Raw genomic sequence first — 14,048 nt, 5'->3', positions numbered from 1 at the left:
GGAGATAGCCGACAGCAATGGCTACCCATAGCCACCGGTCCAGCACCGTCCCCCATAGCACCCACGCGCAGGGGGAGATCTGGAGGCAGAGACCTGCACCCACCCACTCCAGCCCCAGCCCCAGCCCTCTCCCACATCCCTGCTTCTTCCTTATTTTATTAAAAGTGTTGGCTGTTCGCTTTGCAGCGCCTCTCTCTGCCTGCGGTCATTTGCTCAGTGGGAGGTGGGGCACGGGGGCTAACGCAGCCCCTTCCCACCCCACAGATGCCTGAGCTGGGCTGTGGATGGCCACCGAGAGGGTGGGGAGAGGGGGCATCGCTCCGGGTGGTGGGCGCGCATGGGAGAAACCACGCTGATTTGCACCAACGCTGGCAGGACGGAGGCCTCCATCACCGCCCCAGCACCAGCATCACTGCCCCGTCACACAGCTTCGCTTCACTGACAGCAAGACCAAGACTGACCTCTGGCCCATGGGAGCAGGTTCTTGACATTGGGTTTGCCATCAGGCCCACTTCTTCCTTTCTGCTCTTGATTTTCTTCACGAGGTCACGAGGCAAACAGCTCTCCTCCGCATGAAGATTCTGATCGCAGCTCTGAGAGGAAAGGATGTGGAACACCAGGCATTAAACACAGGCGCCACAAAAACTCTGCATCAATCATCGTTAAAAATGTGATGTTCTATGTAAATCCACTGCAATATTAATGTTGTCATTTGTCATTAAGACCTGTGGCTTAAACCTGGAGATTTTCCCAAAAAATAAAGTGTGAAACTATACTATTGTATAGCTCCTCATTTACCAACAACAGATGGGAGGCACCTGTTGATTTTTTTTTAGAGATTAAGATTCAGTTTTACAGCATGTGTTATAACTGCTCTTGTAAGTAAAAGGCCTCTTTTCCCTACCTTTAGGCATACTAATTTAAATTATCAGGTTTAAATTTTCAGAGAGAAAAACCTTTAACTGCAAAATAGATTGTTTCAGTCAAGTATGCTACAACTGTGAGTTTTATTCCATTAAGAGCTGGTTTCCCTCGAGAGTCACCCTAAATTAAGGAGGTATTTCATCAGTCCACTTCCATGAGTTTCAGTGAAATGGAAAGGGGGCAGGGGGGGAGGAAATTGGATCTCTGCTCCTCAAGTAGATTAATTAGAACTCCTCCAATTAGAAATAGCTGATGCTGCTGCAGTTGCCCAGTCTGCTTCTCCACAGCTCTAATCTGAAGCTGTCATGAACTGCCCTCCCTCCATTTACTGCTTAGTAGCTAGTTGGGGCAGTTGTTGCTTCTGGAGCTCTTAATCGAGGTACAGCAGTCAACATTTAAACTCCTTTGATACTTTTAGGCCAGGGTTACTCATCAGACAAGACACAAGACACCAAATCTTGGAGCCAAAGGGCAGAAGAGCTAAAAAAAGCCAGATACAGGAAAGCTATGTGGTTTCTTGGTCATGCTACTTTATGTCACTTCACATAACTGTTGCCATAGGAACATTAGGCAGGGGACACTTACCCTTTGGCTTTAGGATGTTCTGCATGTACCAAAATACTCCTTGCACTATTTAGTAAAACATTAACCTTGCTCCTTTTTTTTTATGGTGTCACACACAGTAAAAAGCTACTGCTGAGCTTCCAACCTGCTGCCTGGTTTCGGAAGCTTTTAACTTCAAAGGAGAAAGCCGTCTGTGTTCTTGCCTAGGCAGCTGAAGTCCCCAGTTACTTATCTTCTCTGGGTCACACTGACAGCATCGTCTCACCTACCACTGAAAGGAAGAGCTGATTTTGTGAGTATCAAACACATGCTGAAAGCTTTCCATTCACATCACATACTGCTTGTTAAATAACTAGTAAAACTTAGGTAAAAATCCATTGTAACTTTGCTGTATTTATATACTATATACATTTTACATACTATATGTATTTACAGTGGGGCAAGTGCTTTTTATCTCTAAAAAAACAAAGATCAAACTTTAGACATCTCTGAACCACACAGCTTGTATCAACCAGGCAGATTATTCAGATGAAATGTATTTAATACAGGTTCCCCACTCACCTCCTGATTCAGGACCAGTGAATAAGAAGCCCATCACCGTTTGGTAGCATTTAATATTAAAAATAGAAATCACAGGATGAACTTGTCTGTAACTAAACACTTTAGAGAGACAAAACAGACAATTGAGGCTGAAGACAAATGACGGTATATTAAGTCAACATAATAAAAACATATGGAAGAGTACACAGTCTTGAGAGAGACATTCAGAACTGCATATGCCTTGTTTCACAAGTATTCCCTGACCTGATCCTCTTCCACCAAGTGTACCTCTTCCTTGCTCCAGCCTTTCCACCTACTCTCTGGGACCTGGCACTCCTGAAGGCTGCTCTTGCTAGTAAAGGCTGAGGCAAAGGCTGCATTCAGTACCTCCGCTTTTTGCACGTCTGTGTAACCAGGTCCCCTGTCTCGTTGAGCAAGGGGCCCACAATTTCCCTCGGCTGCTTTTTGTCTCCTGCGTACTTAAGAAGCTCTCCTGGCTATCTTTGACATCCCTGCCCAGATTCAATTCCATTTGGGCTTTGGCTTTCCTGACTTGGTCCTTGGATGCTCGGACAATGTTTCCATCTTTCTCCCAGGACACCTGGCCTTGTTTCCACCCTCTGTAAGCTTTGTTTTGCATAGAATCATGGAATCAGAATCATTTAGGTGGGCAAAGACCCTTAGGATCATTGAGTGCAACTGTTAACCTAGCACTGCCAAGGCACCACTTAAGCAGTTCCCTAAGCGCCACCTCTACATGGCTTTTAGATACCTCCAGGGATGGGAGGAGATGGATGAGGAGAAATTGGAGGAAAGGGTGAAGGAGGAGGAGAAGAAGAAGGAGGAACACAAGAAGGAAGATGAGGATAAGGAGGATGAAAAGATAGGACAAGGATGAAAAGGAACAATGAGGAGGAGAAAGATGAGAAATGAGCAAGAGGAGGAAGAAGAGGAGGTGGAGGAGGAACAGGAGGAGAAGTAATAGGAAAAGGTACAGGCATAAGAAGAGGAAGAGGAGGATGAGAAAAAGGAGAAGAAAAAAAGGAGGATGGCAACAGGAGGATGAGGGGGAAGAGAAAGAAGAACAGGAAGAGGAGGAATAAGAGGAATAAAATTAAGTTGAGTAGGAGGAGAAGGAGAAGGAAGAACAGGAAAAAGAACAGGATGATGAGGAGGAGAAACAAAAAGATGAATATGAGGTAGGAGAAGATGAAGAGGAGGAGGAAGGAGAAGGAAGACGAGGAAGTAGACAACAAGGAGAAGGTGGAAAAAGAACAGAAGGAACAGCAGGAGGAGGATAAAGAACAGGAGAGAAAGAACAACAGAATAAGAGGAAGTGGAGGAAGAAAAGCAGAAGGGAATAGGAGGAGGATGAGTTGGAGGAGGAGGAGAAGGAGGGGTATAAGGAGAAGGACTATGAAGAACAAGAAGAACAGGAAGCCAATGAACATGCAGAGGATAAACATGCAGAGGCATATGAGGAGAAGGAGGAGAAAGAGAAGGAGAAGGAGGAAGAAGAAGAGGAAGAAGAGGTGGAGGACGAAAAGAAGGATGAAGAACAGGAGTCATAGGAAGAACAAGAGGAGGAGGAAGAACAGCAAGAAGAGGAAGAGGAGGAGGAGAAGGAAGAGAAGGAGGAGGAGGGAGGAGGAGGAAGAATGGGAGGAAGAGGAGGAAGAACAAGATGAATAACAATAACAGGAGGAGGAAGAACAGGAGGAGGATGACGACGACTATGATGAAGAACCAGAGGAGGAGCAGGAGTAGAAGGAAAAGGAGGAGGAAGAACAGGGAAGAGGAAGAGGACAAGGAGGAGGAAACACCTCCAAATTCACTCTAGAGTGTCAGCACATCAACATTCTTGGATGGAGCACCTGCTGCATATGTTTGTCCATGGGGATGCACTAAATCCAAGCCTACTGGTAGAGCCATTACACACAGGAGTCATTCCATGTCATGGCCATCACTCCTCTCGGGAGTAGATAGGAAAGCTCTGCATGACAAAGGCTGTCAGGACGTGCTCCAGAAACAGAAGCCCACTGCAAGAAGATCCCTGTCACCTAATTGCACAGAAAAAATTCCAGCTCAGTGAAACAATTATTGAAAATGAAATGCACAGAACAGCATCCGTCATCAAAACACTTTCAGTGATAATTTTAACTGCTGCAGAGCTGCAGGCTGGCAGCCTTACCATTACTGTCACAGGACCCCAAAAGAAACGATAACTGGCAAACAGTAACTCTATCCATAGCCCATATCTATCCAGCCTTCGGAAGTAGAATAGGTAGAGGTAGAATAGCTCAGCCTACAGCTATACAGTCAGCCTAGACTTAGAGCCTCTGTCTACCTACTCGATGATCTGTCCAGAAAATCAAATCATAATTAGCTTTGAAAGAGGATGGAACTGGGCGAGGGTCAAGGGGGAAGAAAGAAATTGCTGGAAAAAGGGAAAGTGTGGGCACACAATTAAACAAGAAAGGAGCTGAGTTATCCCGAAAGCCAGCTCACTTTTGCTGGTGAAAAGCTGTGGAGCTTGGAAGAAAAAAAAACTGACCTTGGTGCTGGGATGTGCACAGATGTCTGAGTTCAGATCTGAAACAGCAGGAAAAAACCTTGACACAGCTCCTTTTCACTGTCCTCACACCTGTGTGCATGCTTTGACTTCCTCGTTTCCCTGAAGTTCCCCCAGACTAACAGGGAACTGGCTTCTGTCCAGTCCATGTGCCATGAAGAGAAAAAGTTCTGACCACTGAAGGGGGTAGCAAACAACTGCATCTGCAGAAGCAAAGGGGCAGCCGCAAAGCTGATCTGAGCCCCAGGAGCCCCTGGTGCCCTGGTATTTGCTTGGCCAGTACTGGGGAGCACCAGGGACAGAAGCGAAGGACAGCGGTCAGCGCCCGCGGGAAGACAGACGGGGCTCTGTCCTTCCTCCTGGCCACAGGAAGATGCCCTGGGCCACACCAGGACAGGGCGTCCCTCCTCCTCACTGCCCGGGGGAAGGCGAGGCCTGAGGAAGGCCCTGGGTGCTGGGCTCAGCACAGGCGCTGGCACCAGGGGCAGAGCCCTGTCTCCTGCCTGCTGCCGGCCTGGCCCATGCCAGCGGCTCCTGTCACACAGCTCCTCCTGCCCAGGGCTGTGGCTGGCAGCACAGACAGACCTGCATTTTTGGGAAAGACTTGCCAATCCAGAGCAATTCCAGGCAGCTCCCTCCTGGCAGCTCCCTCCCCTCCCCTCCCCTCCCCTCCCCTCCCCTCCCTCCCCGGGCAGGCCCAGCCCCCAGCAGAGCCCTGAGGGAGGGCAGGGCTGTGCACAGCCCTTGCGCTGCTGAGAGAACAGCCCCAGGGCCATGGCCCTTCTCGCAGGCCGTCTCTCCGCAGGCCCAGTGTCCCGGCGGGCTGAGGAGCCGCTGCGGGCTGGGGGGCAGCGGGCGCAGGGCAGCCCTGGGAGGAGAGGCGCGGGCTGCCTGTGCCCGCCTGGCAACAGCCCCGCCATTGGCCACAGCTGAGCCAATGAGCGGAGCCGGAGGCGGCCTGTCAGTCCCAGGCAGCCTGGGGCGGGGCCGGAGGGGGCAGAGGCTGAGCAGCCTGAGGAGAAATGGGGGAGGGGGGGAGCGGGGTGGGGGGGCCGGGATAAAGTTAATTTTCTTCCTAGTAGTTGGGATAGTGCTGTGGTTTGGATTTAGCATTAGAATAATGTTGGTAACACACTGATGTTTTAGTTGTTGCTACATAGTGCTTGCACTAGTCAAGGACTTTTCCAGCTTCCCATGCTCTGCCAGGTGCACAAAAAAACTGGGAGGGGGCAGAGTGAGGAGAGCTGACCCAAACTGCCCAAAGGGATAGTCCATACCATGTGATGTCATGCTCAGTATATAAGCTGTGGGGAGTCGGCTGGGGAGCAGCGATCACTGCTTGGGGACTGGCTGGGTGTCTGTTGGCGGGTGGTAAGTGGTTGTGTGACTTGGTTTTTTTTTTCCCTGGGTTTTCTTTCTCTCTCTCGTTTTTCTCCTTTTCATTACAATTTTTATTACTATTTGTATTATAATTATTATTTCAATTATTAATCTGTTCTTATCTCAACCCCTGAGTTTTCTTAGTTTTGCCCTTCCAATTCTGTCCCCCATCCCACTGGGGAGGGGAGGGTGAGCGAGCGGCTGTGTGGAGCTTGGTTGCCGACAGGGGATAAACCAGGACACTGGCCTACTCTGGAAATGCGAAGAAAGTCTCTCTTCCTCCCTACAGGCCTGTGTCTCGGCTGTGGAAGAACTGTCTGAAAAACTGTCCGGTGTTCCAGCAACTCAAAGAGGGTATGTCCTACTCCCCACCTGTACGGACCAGTATCTCAGCTGTTAGGAGTAAGCGTCCCTCTGCTCAACAGAGAGGATATAGTGGATACACACCACGGGCCACCCTGTGGTTTTACCTGCGTGACCATGGAGAGGACATGAGGAAGTGGGATGGGAAAATCTACCTCGACCCTAGAGGCATGGGTGCATGAGTTGCAAGGAAAAAGAGTCACAAAAGGTGGTTCTTCCAGGTAAATTGCAGCTTCAGTTTCCAGTGGGCAGTTCCCCAGACAGAGTAGAAGGGTTGATTTTACTTCTGATCTTAATAAAGGGACTTTTGATTCGCATTTACAAGAAGTGAGTAATGAATACTATGAGCAGGACTAGAGGGGGCCTGCCTCCAGCCAGGTGGAGGAAAGGGACAACCGTTTTACTGGACTGTGTGGATTCGATGGCCTTATGATCTTCCCAGTCCTTGACATAGTAAGTCTCTGGCTGCAGGACAGTGTGGCTGATGTTCCCAGAGAGGTCTTCCGAAGCTGCCACATCTTCTGCTGATGGGATCTGTCAGGACAGCTCTCACAGCTTCTCAGGGGTGCAGGAGAAGGAGGCGCTCCAGAGCAGGACTTTCTTCTGCCACCGTCAGAGGGACAGGGCATCACTGCTACCTTTCCGAGGGATGGTTGCAGGGTGTGCAGCTGGGATGTGCAATCGGGTCTGCACAGGGCTGCAATTCAGAGTGATGTCCTCCTGCTCCAGAGATGCTGTGTGCTCGGGATGGTGACTCTGCCCCATGCCATGTCAGCACTTGGCCTGCCCTGGGAGCTCCCTACGGTGGTGCAGGGAGAAGGTCTGGGTGGAAGGAGAAAGCCCTGGCAGGGCAGGGTCATTCTTCCACCTGGAGGGTGTTATGTGGGATGGGGCTGCTCACAGCTCTAGCTCACAGCTCTAGCTCACAGCTTTAGCTCACAATGGGGACATTTGGAGATGGGGACTTTTCAAGGGGAAGGTAAGTTCACCAGGTACCTGCAAGGTCTTTCCTGACTCAGTTGTTTTGTGGGTTTGGGTTTGTTTTTTTTTTCAGTTTTCCAACATCGGCAATAGGGAGATGGAAGCAGTTTTGGAGGTTTAGATTTGGGGGTAAGACTGCTAACATGTTACTCTGAAAGATCAAGAGGTATGTGAGGAACCTCAGGAAGTCCCTTCGCCCTCCCCTGCCCCTGCCCCCCAGCCTACAGGCAGCGCCGACCACTCCGATCTTCTGGTCATGCCTGGCCCTCTCCTTGTGCTCTCCACTGGCCCTTGGGAGCTGGGTGGGGATCACTGCTGTGAAGCCCCACCCTGGGGCTCTGTGGATGTGGCAGGTGCTTGAAGGGACTATGATGCATTTGAAAGGAGAGTAGATGTTCAGTTATGTCTGAGGGTGACATGAACGACTCTCCTGCCTCTCCCTTCCTTGTGCCTGCTGGGTCCCCATTTCCTCCACTGGGACTCCAGAGTCCTTGTTTCCCTGCCGTCGCCTGGGTTTAGCACTTCTGCTTTGAGCGACTCCACCTTGGGTGATCTCTTACTTTGTGCGTCTCTAGTCACTGCCTGCCCCAGGCACACGCTGTCTATGGAGATCCCTGGGGTCTCCAGGCAGCTCCAGGTTTGCTTTCTCAAGGCCATCATCTGCATGGGTATGTCCTGGGTATGTACATCGGTGACTGCTCACCATCTCCATTGTAAGTAGACATTGACGGGTTAGTCTTAAATCCAGCCTTCGGTGTCTAAGAAGTCACAATGTGACACTGAGCTCTTTGCTCCTTAATCAATGAAGAAACAGGCCCTTTTGGGGAGCAGTTGCTCATGCCTGTTCTTGGCATCAGCTTTGGAAGATGAGCCCAACCTTTGTGCACTGAGGAGGTCACCCTATATTACAGAGATGCTATATGAGAGCCACCTCTGACCCAGTGTTAGATGTACATTTATATGGACGCCAGGTGAGAAAGAACAGGTCCATTCCTCAGTAGAAGTGAACTGAGTCTAAACATTTGTGTAGGAACAAAATAACCACAAATTACCACAAAATGATAATGATAGCAGCTACGATAATGATAATAAGAAGAGTAATGATGATGATAATCCTAATGATGAACATGATAACTAAAAAAACCATAGCATAGGCCTGGAATGGGATACCCTGGGAGTCATTTGTGAGGAGAGAAGTTTATCACTACTGAAAAACATCCAAGAAATCATTTTCCGAATGGCATCCTTGAGCTCTTTGTTCCTCAAGCTGTAGATGTGGGGGTTCAATGTTGGAGGTACCACTGAGTACAGAACAGCCATCACCGGCTCCAGCGATGGTGAGGAGATGGAGTGGGGCTTCAAGTAGGCAAACATGCCAGTGTTGACAAACAGGGACACTACAGCCGGGTGAGGAAGGCACGTGGAAAAGGCTTTGTGCTGTCCCTGCTCAGAGGGGATCCTCAGCACGGCCCTGAAGATCTGCACACAGGAGAAAAGAATGAAAATGAAAACACCCCAAGCTCACAAAGACACCAACCATAAGAAGCCCAACTCCCCTGAGGCAGGAGTTGGAGCAGGAGAGCTTGAGCATCTGGGGAAGTTCACAGCAGAACTGGTTTATGGCATTGCCTCGGCAGAGTGGTATTGAAAATGTATTAGCAGTGTGCAGCAGAGCGTGGAGGAAACCACTGCCCCAGGCAGCTGCTGCCATTTTGGCACAAGTTCTGCTGTCCAGGAGGGTCCTGTAGTTGAAGGGGTTTGCAGATGGCAATGTAGCAGTCATAGGCCATGATGGTGACAAGACACAGTTCTGCTGACATCAAAAAGGAAAAGACCTGGCAGCACATGCCAAGGGGATGACCCTGGTGTTGCAGAGGGAATTGGCCATGGACTTGGGGACAGTGGTGGAGATGGAGCCCAGGTTGAAGAGAGAGAGGTTGAGGAGGAAGAAATACCTGGGGGTGTGGAGGCAGTGGTTGCAGGCTATGGAAGTGATGATGAGGCCGTTGCCCAGGAGAGTAGCCAGGTAGATGCCCAGGAAGAGACAGAAGTGCAAGAGCTGCAGCTCCCGTGTGTCTGCGAACACCAGGAGGAGGAACTCAGTGATGGAGCTGCCGTTAGACATTTGCTGCTTCTAGGTGTGGATGACTATGGAAGAAAAGGCATTGAGAAGTTAGGGGAGATTTCTCTGAGCAAAACCTACTCTGCTTCTCAAAGAAATCCCCTAATCTGCTTCTCCCATTTCCAGGAACACCTTTGGCAGGTGCCTTTCATGAGCTTTGTTTAGGGCCAACTAAGGGTGTCTCTGGGAGCAGGGGGCTCTGCTGTGGGCTTTGGAGGAGACAGTCCTGCCCTACACCAAAAGGTAAATAGGGCCATGGGGTGATCTCAGATCAAATCCACTTGTGATATCAAAAAGTTTTTCAGCATTGTCGCTCCCAAATCACCCAACCGTAGAGCAGAGCTTTGGGGATTTTGATTTGTTTATTTTGTCCTTGTTGCCCCACCACACCTGAGGAGTGTTTTAAGGCAGAAATCCCTGGCATTTCTGCTGCACTCCGAGTGAAACCTTGTGGGTCCTGAGAGGCAAAGGGGTTTTTCCCTTAGTGTAGAGTGAGATGAGCCAGTCTGTCCATCAGTCCTGTTCTCAGCTGCCCTGTGCTGGCACCTCTTTGAGCTGGAGGGTAATTGTACTCAGATGTTCCCCTGAAAAGAAAGTGGACACTACTGAGAGCAGAGGAACCCGGTTTCAAAGTGCAGATCTCCAGACTCTCCATGCCCACCTCATTGTACCTGAGCATGATCTCGGCTCTCCCCTCCCAGCCGGGGACACAGGGGGCTCATTGCAGCTGCCCACCTACAGCTGTCCGGCAGCATTTCCATGGCCTTAGCACCGAGGTGTCTTCTCCGTGGGCCTCCTACATAACACAGAGATGCTATGGGAGAGCTGTGCCCTTCTGGAGGGCAACCTGCAGCCCAGCAGCACTCCCAGGGGAAGTCAAATGTCCTAAAGATGGGGTGTCCTGAAAGGAGGGCCAGCTCATTCCAGTCCCCCACACTGCAGTGCCAACAGACCGCAGGTTAGGTGGGGACAATCACAGCAGGGACAGGGGGGGAAACATGCAGAAATGCCCCAATGCGCCTGCTGAGGGAGACAGGGCAAGGACAGAGATACAGGCATTTGGGGGTTTCTCCTCATCAGAGATCGGGATGCGAAGGAGGTGACTCAGCCTGAGACCCCATGGCTGTGAGGGCAGAGGCTCTGCTAGGTGGGAGAGGTGAGGGGGTTGCTCCAGGGCAGGTGTCTGCACTGCAGGGGATGGCAGGGAGGTGCTCGAATCCCCTCTCCCAAGGCATTTCTGGTGGTACTTCCCTCTACCTTATTGCCCATGTCTCTACAGCCTGGAGCTGTCCCTGCTGTTTCTCTGTCCCCATGTCTCTGCCCTGGCTATGTTCACAGACCCCATCCCACCCGCTGTGTGCTCAGCTCTGCCCTTCAGACACCTCCTGGCAACAAGGCACTCCCCAGGGGCATCTCTGTGTGTGCAGGTGTGAAGGAGCAGCTCAGACAAGTCCTAACAAGAGCTGGGGTCTGAGTGCAAATTCCCATCTCCCACTGCCCACCCAGACAACCAAGAGGAGAATCCTCAAAGCACAGACACCTGCCCTTTCAGGTAACCCCCACCTTGATCTTCCTCTTCAAAACTGCCCTCAGAAATGTCCTGGGGGTGATGTGGAGCTGTGAGCAGGCCTGGCCCATGCAGCACTCTCTCGACAGCAGAAGGACCCTGCCCTGCTGCGGGTTGCTCCTTCCACCCACAGCTTGTCATCACAGCACTGGGAGGAGCTCCCCAGGCAGGCTGAGCGCTGACCCTGGCAGGTGGCAGAGTCCTGCCCCAGCACACAGCCCCCTGGGGTGCAGGGACCCTGCTTGGAAGGACAGTCCTGGGCACCCCTGGATGTACACCCAGCTTCACACCCCTGCAGCCGTACCCGGCAGAAGGCAGCTGTCATGTCTTGTCCCTCTGATGATGCAGCAGGGAAGCCTTGCTCAGCAGCACGTCTTCCTACAAACTGGATAAACTGTGAGGGTTGTTCTGACAGATGCTTTGGATGTACCAGATTTTGGAGAGCCCTCCGGGATACTCATGTGCACTGCCCTGCAGCCAGAGTCCTACCAGGTAAAGACCTGTGAAGATTTCTCCCACACTGAGAGCCCAGCTGTCCTTCCACCAACCTCTCCCTGCCTCATTCCTCTCCCCTCACTGCCTGCAGGCACTGCCCTCAGCCCTGCTGCACTTTGCAGGGGAGCTGCTCCTGGGCAGAGCTGTCTCTCACAAGCACTGCCCACTTGCTATGAGCTCCCTCCATCCCAGGAGCCCGGCCCAGCTCAGCAGCAGAGGACCAGCCAAAGCAGCCACTTTCTGGGCTGCCTGGAGATGTCCCAGGGGCTCTAGGGCTGACAGCTCCTGAAAGGCAACAGAGTCACCTTTGGGGAATGGACTTTTTAGCTGACTGAAATAATCACCAATTGTCCCTCTCTGAAGAGTGGAGAGACACTGATTCCAAAAGTGTGGTTTGTCCTATCAGGGCATGGATGCCTATGAGAAGTATAAATGTTCCCCTCTGGACACTGACATTCTTGACCCCTAACGACAAGGACACACAGGCAGTGACAGGGAGGTGTTGGTTGGACCCTGCGCCAGGCAGGAATTCAGCTGAAGCAATGCAGGCATCTCCTCCCCAGCTGGAAGCCTTTGGGCTGAAGTGGGATTCAGCTCCCCCCATGCACCCCACAGACCCACAGTGTTAAGGGATGTCAAGACTGGCCACCACTTCCAGACACTCCAGCCCAGGACCCCTCCTGCCATGCCACTGGAGCCCAATACACACCAGTACCACCCAGTACAGTCGTGCCTGGCTGCTGGAGCCCAGCCTGGGGATCTGGAGTCTTTGTGCAGGCTGAGGGATTCAGCTGCCACTTTTCTGCTTGCAGGTGGTAACTAGTAGCGAAGCTGACCACACATCCGAGAGACAGACAGACAGACAGACACACACACACACACACGCCAACACACACACACACACGCCAACACACACACACGCCAACACACACACACGCCAACACACACACACACGCCAACACACACACGCCAACACACACACACACACACACGCCAACACACACACACACACGCCAACACACACACACACACGCCAACACACACACGCAGAGGACACTGATACAGCCAGTCACACAGACTGCCGCAGATGAGGTGCTGCCGTCAACAGCACCCGCATGCAGGACTCACATAAAACACAGCCAGCCACGTCCCCTCCTCCTCTTGGGCTGGCAGAGACAGGAGGTCGCTAGTGCAGGCACACACGACACTCTCTACGTTCACAAGCATGCAGATGTTCATGGATCCCCTGCGTACTGGCACAGCCCCTCTGTCCACTGGTACCTCTGCCCAGATCCCAGCCCTCTGACCCACCCCATGGGTCCGCTACTCACCGACTGGTCCATCTTCGTGCTCCCTGCAAACAGGCAGCACTCACACGTTTCTCCTGCAGGCACCCCACACTTGCCAATCTCCCCAGGTGCTAGCACAGACCCTCTGCCCACCTGATACCTCAGCCTAGACCCAAGGCCCTGCAAGTCACCAGCTGGTCCAGCTTGAAGTCTGCTGGTGGATGCACACGCACACCCCATGCACACCAGGTTTGGGGAAGATAGAGACACTCACAGAGCCTCTCACTCACCTCACTCATGCTGGTCTCCCCCAGTAGGTGGTTTACAGGATGTACACCGTTCCTGCCACAGAGCCTGGTGGTCAAGACCCCCACTCGCTCCTGTAGCTGCACTGAGAACCCCTACTCACTCCACGAGCTGCACTGGGACCCATGCCAGTAGCTGGCACCACAAGCCAGGGGTGCCTACACCCCCTGGTTGACTCCAGTAGCTGGCACCCAGTCCACCCATGCCAACCCCCCAATAGCTGGCACATAGTCCTTTCAGTTTGCATGCACACAGGATAGAGAGCGAGATGACACAGAGAGATTGTTAAGAAAAGATTTAACAAGAAGATACGAGAAGACAGGACAGACATCATCTGTGTCCTGCTACCAATTAGTTGTCTCTGGAGAGACTCTGGCGTCATCAGGTCATCCGTCATCTGAAACTTCTTCAACAAGATTAGAGGGGACAACGCCTCTTGTGCCATTGGTCAGCTCTGCTACATACCAGCCCTCTCCATCCACATCTCCAAAGATGTAAACATATTGTCCAGCAACTAGAGGAAGCACTAGTTCAGGCAGCTCATTGGGACCATCAAAAGGATCATAGCTCTATTGAGCTACGAATGCTCGAAGCTCTGCTGGTTGTTTTCTCACAGCCTCCAGGAGGATGGACTCCTTGTCTGCTCCCAGGTTAGCCTGGCATGGCCTGGAAATGATATGGTTGGATCTTTCTCCTTCCAGCTGTTCAAGTTCCTGAAATAGTTTCTGGTGTTGTTCATTTAACTTCTGGTACCGATCATTCAGTTCAATCAGCTGGGCTCGAAACAGTTGCAGGGTTTCTTTGTGTTCCCTGTGTACTTCTGCCTGAGGCCTCTGCAAATACTCGCTTTCCTCCTCTTTCCTCTGGAGCGCTAACTTTGTCTCTCCTGTTCCTTCTCCAGCTGTTGACTTCCTTCTGCCATTTCTCTCATGGCTTTCAGTTTGC

At 51.6% G+C, this 14,048-nt stretch overlaps 1 protein-coding gene across 1 annotated transcript in view; it reads right to left on the bottom strand.

The window, feature by feature from the left end:
- Positions 1-389: 389 nt before the first annotated feature.
- Positions 390-14,048, bottom strand: part of LOC142595929 (maestro heat-like repeat-containing protein family member 2B) — a 33,986-nt gene continuing 20,327 nt past the window's right edge. The window contains exons 34-38 of the mRNA XM_075724802.1: positions 9,170-9,279; positions 8,495-8,721; positions 6,748-6,877; positions 4,673-4,803; positions 390-593 (exon numbers count right to left, since the gene is read on the bottom strand). Of these exons, the coding sequence (XP_075580917.1) occupies positions 390-593; positions 4,673-4,803; positions 6,748-6,877; positions 8,495-8,721; positions 9,170-9,279 (802 nt within the window). The remainder of the gene's footprint in view (positions 594-4,672; positions 4,804-6,747; positions 6,878-8,494; positions 8,722-9,169; positions 9,280-14,048) is intronic.

Source organism: Pelecanus crispus, chromosome 25 (assembly GCF_030463565.1).
Source record: "Pelecanus crispus isolate bPelCri1 chromosome 25, bPelCri1.pri, whole genome shotgun sequence".
In the NCBI taxonomy this organism is placed as follows: Eukaryota; Metazoa; Chordata; class Aves; order Pelecaniformes; family Pelecanidae; genus Pelecanus; species Pelecanus crispus.
This window is presented reverse-complemented; position numbering and strand designations above follow the sequence as displayed.